Consider the following 9,645-nt stretch of genomic DNA (forward strand, 5'->3'; position numbering starts at 1 on the left):
ATATATATATATATATATATATATATATATATATATATATAGTGAGGTTACTTAGTAAAAAAAAAATAAAAATAGTGAGGTTACTTAATTTTTTTATTTTGCTTTTTATTTTTTATTTTTAAGATTTTGGTTCGTGTTAATAAAGTAGGCAAAGTGGATTGACAATACATCTATCAATTGATGCACAAAGTATCGATGAACCGTTATTGATTACTACTCCCAATTTTAGTGATGTGGGAAGACATTTCTTCAAAATCATATTTTATTGTTACTTTTCCAGACTCCAAGTTAATAAAATTGGGAGAAAAAAATATCAATTTAGAGTTTTTGGATTCATAAATCTCATTATTTAAAATTATATTTATTATTTAAATATATAAATATTCACATTAATATGATTAAACGACATGTATAATTACATTAACATAAGCAAATAATAAATAAATAAATAAATAAATAAATAACCATATTAAATACATTTAAGTCAAAATAATAAATAAATAAATAAAAACCATATTAAATAAAGGGCTATTACATTAAATTATAGTATTTTACTTTTATACTTTTCGAACTTTTTGGTAGAGTTTTCTAAAACAAATGCCAATTGTAATTGTTCTTACATTGGGTGAGGTGGATCCATATATGACTAGCCTTTATTGTGATGAAAATATCGATAGTATCACCATTTTAATTATTAAGGATATATATGACATAATTTTTATTGAGTAAAAAAGAGGTTAATTAATTAGAGATAGTCAAGTTTTTCATAATTCAATCTACTTCACCTCACATTGAACAAATAATTGGACAATTCTAACCGTTCGATCCACTAGTAAAAAAGTCAAATATTGAATCTACATGATAACTGAATTTACTAAAATGAAATTTAAAATTTTATAAAAATTAATAATTTATTTATAAAAAGAAAAAAAACAAGATGATTTTAATCCATAAAATTTGTTTGAGGGGAAAAGAAGCTAAAACAAATAAATTAGAGAAAGAAGAAAAACGAATTTTATTCTAATATTTGTCAAAACATTATCATACACAATCCTAAAACAATCTGCTACATCTCATTATAAGTATTATTGTTTTATTAATATTATATTATTATTATTACTGTACATAAAGTCACTGGCTAGTTAGATGAAACTCTTATGTGCAATCCATTTGGTGCTTGAACTCTAGGAAATTTCATTAGTTTATCTCCTCCTACTTCTTCCCACCTACAATCAACATTAATTATATAATAACATGTCAGAATCTCCATAATTATATTATAATGTTTCAAAATAAACAAACTAGTCTTTATTTATGGATAATTCTTTGTTTGTTTGGAGAATCTAGATTAAGGTGTAGATTTTGAATATTAAATTAATCACCTGTATCTAGTTACAAAGTAGTGTAAAAATGTTGAAATTTCAGTGATTCCCAATTCTTTTCCTGGACAAAGTCTTGTGCCACCTCCAAATATTAAAAAGTAATTTTGTGACTCTAGACTCTTATCCTGCATATTAAATTTGAATAATATCAATATATGCTAATTGTAATTAAATAATTTTTTTAATTAATCGGCAAAATAATAATAATATTTATGTACTAACCATCCACCTCCATGGATTGAATGTTAGTGGGTCAGCATATAGAAAAGGGTCATAATTTATCTCTCTTGTATACACATATATTCTCCACCCTTTAGGAATAAAGTAGCCTGAAAATAAAAACTTAAATTAGTAACATTTTTTTAATTACAACAATAATAATATGCTGAATTATTTAAGTCCCCCAATTAATTCATCCAATTCTTTTATTTTTCAAATTTCTTTTTGACAGCTCTAAGCATATTATTTAATAAAATTAATGCTAAAAGGATAAAGAAATTTCGGGGAAAGGCACATTCTTATCTGGAAAACTTGTTTTATAGTGTTGTCTTTGTAGGGTTGTTGAATTGATGTGCAAATTGACAGGTGTATTATCAATATCCTAAAGAAGGATACAACTTTTTTTCATAAATAATTATTTTTATATTTTAAATTAAAATTTTATTTTTTGGGGGAGAATTTTATTTATTCCACATTTTAAAACAAATCACACGTGATTTTAGATGAACTTTTTTTTTTGTTGCTTTTATTCAATAAAACACATTTGAAGTGCGGAAAATGATAATTTTTTGAATGTATATTTTTGAAGTGACATAGGAGGCAAGAAAATATCCTCCATTTTTTATTGATGTTAAAAAATTAGCTCAGAAAAAAAAAAGAAAAAAAAATCTTATTGAGCCCATAAACACAACATAAACTAGACGGGCCACAAATAAAACATACCATTTAATTCCATATCTTGAGTGGTTTTCCTTAGAACTCCATTTACTATTGTGGCTAATCTAGATGTCTCAAAAATCACCTGAAAAATGTAAATAAAAAAATTAATTAGCAATAATTAATTATAAGAATTAAATAAATATAATATAGTCATTGAAAAAGCATACAATCTTACCGCACGAGTAAATCTCATTGATTTGATATCATTGCTATCAATTGGTTCATTTGGCTTCTTCCTCTCTTTTATTGCCAAATGCTCTTTCTATTAAAAAAAAAAATTCATAGATCACATAGTTAGAATAGAAAGCATAAAAATAAACATTGTAACCAATAATTTAAATATTAATTGCTCCACAATTCTAGACATTTGTAATATTGTCGAGAATTAAAGTCAAATTGGTGCATTATAGTGGTATAAACTTCAAAAATCACAATGTCACATTTCAAAAATATTATATTTGTACCAAAAAAATTGATTATATTTACGGGAACAATTAATATAATTTTCTACTCACTCTAAGTTCTTGAAGAGCTTTGGGATGATCATGGAGATACTTCACAGCCATCATTGATGTGGTTGAAACAGTTTCATAACCAGAATACATAAGTGTAATCACTAAATCAATTATTTCTTCATCATTTAGCATGTGCCTATTTTCATCTTTTGCCATTAAAAAACCAAGCATGTCTTTGTGAGTTTCATTTGATTCTCTTCTTTCTTCAAGTACCTTACTCAAAATGCTTATTATATTCTTCCTTGCCTGCATCACATAGTTAAATATTTCTCTATCAAAATCTTGAAAAAAAAATTACAATGTTTTTTAACCAAATAGATGCAAATTTTAACTTTTTAAGAAAATTAAATCAAAGTAATTCAAGCATAATATGGTCTAAATTTTTATGTAAACTAACAAATAAATATAACATCAACTTCAAATTAAAGACGTGTTTAGTGTGTGACATATGTTATGTCTGACACCATAAGATACATATAGATATGATTATATAAAGAATTTACTGTAAAACTTTTTAAATTTTTACTATTGTTCATATGTCAAGTGTCGTATTTGGTGTTCGTGTTTGTATTAATGACTTATAAAAAAAAACCAAAGTAGAAAAAAGGATCAATGATCAAACCTGAAATCCTCTGTGGTAATTTGTTCCAGGAAGATTAATAGGTAGGGAAATGGTTCCTAAAACAAGCTTAAAAAACTCTGTTTTGAAAGAGTCAGCAAGTGAGCTTGATTCTATATCAATCCCAGCAATCTGCTTCAGAGATGAGAGGAAGGCCATCTGTTCAAATGATTGAAAATTTTAAAAGTCTATGTTAGAAATTTGAATAATAAATTTTAGATTAAATATTATTTCAGCAGTTACAAAATTACAACCTTCAAATTTAGTTTTTTAAACAAACTATTCATTTTTAGTAGTTATTTTGCTTTTTAAAAAGACTATATTTTTAGGGGCTAAAAAGTTTGTTAAATTTTTATAAATATTAAAATATATTATTTTATCTTAAAATATAAATAAAAATGAGTCGAAAAAAATAAATATATTTAGTTTAAAATTTGAAGCACATAACCTATTTTTTAAACCAATTTTTGTCTATATTTTAGGATTTAAAGATATTTAACTCTAAATAATTGAAATTTTGTATTAAAATAATAGAACAAACCTCTTTAGTTTTCTCTTGAATATTGATGATTTTGTCATCCCAATTGCTTAGGAAATCACTCATAAACTCATCAATTTTTGGCAAAATTTGATCTCTGATCATTGTAGGGCTAATAATGGAAAGAAGTGCTCCTCTCATGTACTTGTGAGTGGAGCCATGAACAGCTGCAATATTACATTTTCCTAAAATATCTAACATAGATTGAGGATATCCAGGAACAAGACCTTTTGCTTCATTCATTAAGATGTATCTATTAAGTTCTGGATCCATTGAGACAATGGTAGGACAACCAAGTATATGTGATTTGAAAAAACTTCCATACCTGCCATTTTACAAAAGGTAAAAAAAAATATTAATTAAAAATGATTTCTAATGAGGTAAAACTTTAAAGTACATGCATTCACAGTGCTTACATCATACAAAGTTTGACTAATTTAAGAAACATCATTAAATAAGAAAATGATATTTCATATAGGTATGATGTGTGTGCATGTCATAAATCATTCTCTAAGGAGAGAATAGTACCATTAAATTATAAGTCTTTTAGCTCATTTTTGTACATAATTTTTTTCAATTTACTTCATACCTCAAGCTCTCCACCAAAGTTTTTATTTTATAATTAATTATTATTATTGTTATTTTCTAAAAAAAATTGAATTTTAAATTTAAAATAAAAATAAAAAAAATTTAAACTTCCAAAATTTTACTCTCTTGAAATAGAATATGCTAGGCCTAATACCTATTGTGCCATTGAAGGAATGAACTAAACCAAGTGAATATTTAAATTTGCTACTTGTGACACTATGATTTATTTAAAATTCTTGAAACATAAATTCTAACAAAATTATAATATTACATTGTAATTTTGTCAAACTCAAGCTTTTAATTATGAAACATGTCAAGCTAACTCCATAGAAGCATAAAAATCACTTTTTTGAACTTGTGCAAGTGAACAAAGGAAAACTTCATGAGACAAATACAATCTAAACATGATTGAAACTCATATGAATGAAGTAGTAGTTACCTTGCTCTTTGGTTTTTCATAAAGTTTGGACCTTGTTTAAGAAATTCAGTTGTCTCTCCAAAAAGTGGCCACCCCATAGTGCCAGGTGGCAAACCTTTCTTTCTATATCTAACTTCATTCCACCTCAAAAGGGCAGAGCAAAAACAGAGAACTAAGAATATACCAACAATTGCCATGAAAAAAGCCATTGATGCTCTCACTCAAAACTCAACTCACAAATACTTAAAGAAAAGAAGGTACACTCCACTTAAGTTTAGTTACCTAAAGAGTGCACAAAAACATACACATATATATAGGCCCTTGAAACTATACTTTGCATATAAGAATAATTACCATAGAGACAAAAATAAAATCACACTCTTCAAGGTACTCTATTAAAAGCTTTGGTGATAAAAAAAATGAAACAACATTAATGAATAAAATTGAATCAAGAGATTGAAAGAAGGAAAAATAAAATAAAGGGTGGTTGGCTTTTAAATGAAGGATTTAAGGGAAGTGAAGAAGTTAACAAAAAAGACCCTGCAGTGTACAATAATTTATACCTAAAAAATTCATACCCTTGTTTAGGTTGTGTTTGGCCTAACTTTTTTTGTCATAAATTTTTTTTTGAAGTTTTTTTACAGAAAAATAAAATTAGTTTAAATGCTAAAATAATAATAGTATAATTAATTTGATCATGAGTTAGAACATTTTACATCTATATTTTGAAATCAACATTAATTATTAAAAACAAAAAGTCAAAAACACACTACAATACACATATAAACATTTCAAAAGTCAATAAAAAATTATCAAATTAAAACTTTAAATCTAACAATTAAACTAATTTCTTTTAAATATAGGAAAAATTAATATATATTATAAAGTATTTAATTGCATCTATCTATAAAAAAAAAATTTATTAATATTCGTTTATATCAATTATAAATGATTTTTAACATGATCAGTTTAAAAGAGTGTTTGACAAATTATATATAACACGCATGATTTATATATTGAAGTTTATGTTAAATATAATATCAAATGTTGTTAGTGATTTAGATATTTTTTTTTTGTAGAAGTTATTTTTGTTAGTTGTTTGACCCAATATTCTTATAAATTATATGATTTTGTTAAAGATTACATAAATTAATTTTATATTAACAAAATTAAACTCTATAGAAATAAATAATTGAATAAAAAATTTAATTTTTTTATTAGTGATAAATTAAAGTTCATAAATAATTCTCGTAAAGAAATGAATTTTTTTTTTTAAATGAAAATTATTTTTTAAGAGTAATTATTTAAAGTGAATTCAACCTATGATTATAATACTATAATTTATATTTTAATAATATTATCAATCATAGTATTGCGTAATAATTATCTTCTATATTATTTGACAGCCACTTTCTTGAATATGATTACAATATTACATTCTCTTTTATTATATTTCAATGAAATATAAAATTATATTATTTAGAAGTTATGTTAATTAACGAATTGAAACAATATAATTTATGTAATTTATTTAAAGGTAGAAGGAGAAAAAAACATTTATTTCATTAATATTTTATTAAATACTATTTTAATTTTTATAATTTTTAAATAATAAGATATAATCTTTTAAAAAAAATATTTAAAAATTAATTTTAAAATGAAACGAACAGAGGAAATAGAATTTATCTTTTAAGAATAGGCACATGCAGAGCACCCTATTGGACCAAAAAGAAAAGGGGGGTCATAAACTTCACATGTGTGTCAATAAGATCTGCTCATGCAATTGCATAATCTCACTACAAGACATTTTTTCCTAAGGTTACCATGTGAATATGTGCGGAGAGAGAGAAAGGAAAAATACATTTGGTTCCCTTTCTAACTTCTAAATATACTAACTGCAACTTTGAAATTTTAGACTCACCCTTCTTGCAGTTTCAACCTCTTTGGATTTTGTATTTCCTAGAAAATCATTCAACTGTGTTCTTGACTTTTTGCACTGTTTTAGTCTCTCTCTTTTCTATCCTAGGTGAATTATTAAACATTGTTTAATAATATTAATATTGTCCATTTACAAATTTAGTGATAATTCTATATGTTTAAAGAATTTATTATATATAAAAATTAAATTTTATATATTTTAATTTTTAATTAATATAATTTTTAGATTTAAATGTATTATTTAATGCACTTTTATTTAAATATATTTAAAGAATTAAATATTTTCAATTCAACTCACTTTAAAATTATTTGGATAAAATTAATTGTTTTCATCACAAAACCAAATCAATGATGAGGGTTCACTTTCATATCCTTAACCACATATTGTGTTTTTGTGATAGCTATTTCTTTTATGATTTTGGATCCTCTCACTTGTATGATATAGTTCCATTTGGAGAGAGAGAAAAAGTTTAAATGATTTAAGGATTCAATAAACTAACTTTTTTTCTGTCTCTTTTTTAAATAGACCTCTTTAGTAAACAAAAAAACAGAGCTCTTTTTGAATTTTATCAAACACGAAATATGAATATACTTTTTCAATTGATATTCAAACTGTTGTTTACGGTATGTTATAAGAGATTATCCATTTCACTAGACTCATACATCGTTTGTTTAAATTTTTATTTTTATAACCATGTTATAAGTTCAAAGTATACTAATCTCCTTTGTAGAATTTCTCATTTCAATTGCATTTTTTCCTTATCTAAAGTATGAGATCAATTTCTAACTACTTATTTAAAATATCCAAGTCCTTTACTACTCATGTTCCAAACTTTTATTTTATACAACATCGAGTAAATTTTAGTCGAAATATATTTTTTCTTCTTAAAAAGGATAGTAAGTTTTACTATAATTAATTCACACAAATATGATATTTTGAGTTTCAATTCGTACCAACTTAATAATATTGACATTTGTCAATTAAACTAGAATTTAAATACCATCTTAACTGAATTCTAATTATTAATGTCTCATTTTTCAAGAAATCAAAGAATGATTTATTTTTATTTATTTTAATTATATTAAATAAATCATTTAAAAAATATCCGTAAACATAAATGTACACTTCCACTTTTTTTATTAATTAGGATGAATATAGAGTGGTCCTATTTAACTAGTGTGGTACCACTGTTACATGAGGTGTGTTATTAGACAGTGCCCCCTTCCTTATTTTAACTTTCAAAGAGGTCTTACACAAAAAAATTCCCTTGCTCTCTTGGTGGTTGATTCTATGTGCAGAAGTATTATTTGGTATGTTCACTAAAACCTAAGATAACATGACTATACATGAAATTATTTTACCCAACTCAATCCCTTCACCAATTTGGACCAAATAACACCTCTAATTAGGATGTGGGTTCCAATAATAAAGATTAGAGTTGATTAGGACAATGTGGTGCATAGTAGCAGTTAATCAATTAACTTATGTGACAAAATAAGGAGAAATGACCATGTTGTTGGGAAACCAACAAGATCAAATCCTCACACTTCATAACTAATCCACATATTCATAGTAAAATATTTCACTACTCTACTCAAAGTTTTTCCAAGAGGAAAATCGCAAATCCTCTCATATAATTTTGGCTCTAGTACCATTATTGGATTGTGAGGGCCGGGAGTCCGATGGATATTTACATTGATCATATATCATCCAAAGTTTTAAAATATTAGGTATATTGATCATTTTCACTTATATGTTGCTCAAGATCCACTTTTCCTTTCAATTTGGGGCTCTGTCACCCTTTAAACATAAAAAAAAATTCCCTCAAGTGTGATCACTCCCCCTAAAGCCGCAGTTTTTTAACTCATAACAATCTCTTTGTAGATTTGAACAATCAACTTTGATACCATAGTTGGATTGTGAGGGTGAACTAGTGTGATCATCACATTGGGATACGAACAATCACACAAGTGACTTGAACACAACATATTCGCCAAAAAGCTTAAGATATTAGATAGATAGATCTTCTTACTTATGTGTTTCTCAGCATCTACTCTTCGATCCAATATATGACTCTTGTCACACTAACATAAGTTATGTCTAATTGTAGGTCAAATCGACTAAGATAACCTACAATGACATAAGAAGGTCGAATGAATGAATAATGCATGAGTTAAATCCCAAAACTTTTAATTTTAAAGAGAATATATAAGTCCAAGTTAAAGAAATTTGGTTGTTAATCAAACCTTTCATTGAAGAAACAATCATATAAATGCTATTGTTGGGAGTATAGAGGAAAAGCAACAACATACTAATGATTTAGAACTACTAAGTTATCAAAACACCACATTTCAATTCAAAATCGTAGGTATTTGAAATATAGGTCGCATGTTTTATATATTTCATATTTAGTTCATTCGTAGTCAATGTAAGACTTCTACTCACAATTAAATTTCAACCATATTCCTCTTTAACATGAGTTCACACATCCTATACTTAATTCAAACACAACTGTCCACTCTCACTTCCCATTGATAAACCATTTCTCCTCAAAACGTTAATACATAGAGAATATAAATTTTCTCTCTTATATATGTAACATTCAACTTATTAATAGTCGATATAAAAGTATATTACTCACACTTAAATTTCAGCCGATATATATATATATATATATATATATAAATATATATATATATATATATAT

General features: G+C 25.4%; 1 protein-coding gene across 1 annotated transcript; it reads right to left on the minus strand.

The window, feature by feature from the left end:
* Positions 1 to 991: 991 nt before the first annotated feature.
* Positions 992 to 5,358, minus strand: LOC101509866 (cytochrome P450 85A-like). Its single transcript, XM_004507235.4, has 9 exons — positions 5,021 to 5,358; positions 3,997 to 4,318; positions 3,459 to 3,614; positions 2,837 to 3,082; positions 2,497 to 2,583; positions 2,325 to 2,403; positions 1,605 to 1,711; positions 1,383 to 1,507; positions 992 to 1,226 (listed from the first exon to the last, which is right to left on the minus strand). Exons 1-9 carry the CDS (start codon positions 5,206 to 5,208, stop codon positions 1,139 to 1,141), a joined length of 1,398 nt encoding a protein of 465 aa, XP_004507292.1. The 5' UTR covers positions 5,209 to 5,358; the 3' UTR covers positions 992 to 1,138.
* Positions 5,359 to 9,645: the final 4,287 nt, after the last annotated feature.

The sequence above is a fragment of the Cicer arietinum genome, chromosome 2 (genome assembly GCF_000331145.2).
Source record: "Cicer arietinum cultivar CDC Frontier isolate Library 1 chromosome 2, Cicar.CDCFrontier_v2.0, whole genome shotgun sequence".
Taxonomy (NCBI): Eukaryota; Viridiplantae; Streptophyta; class Magnoliopsida; order Fabales; family Fabaceae; genus Cicer; species Cicer arietinum.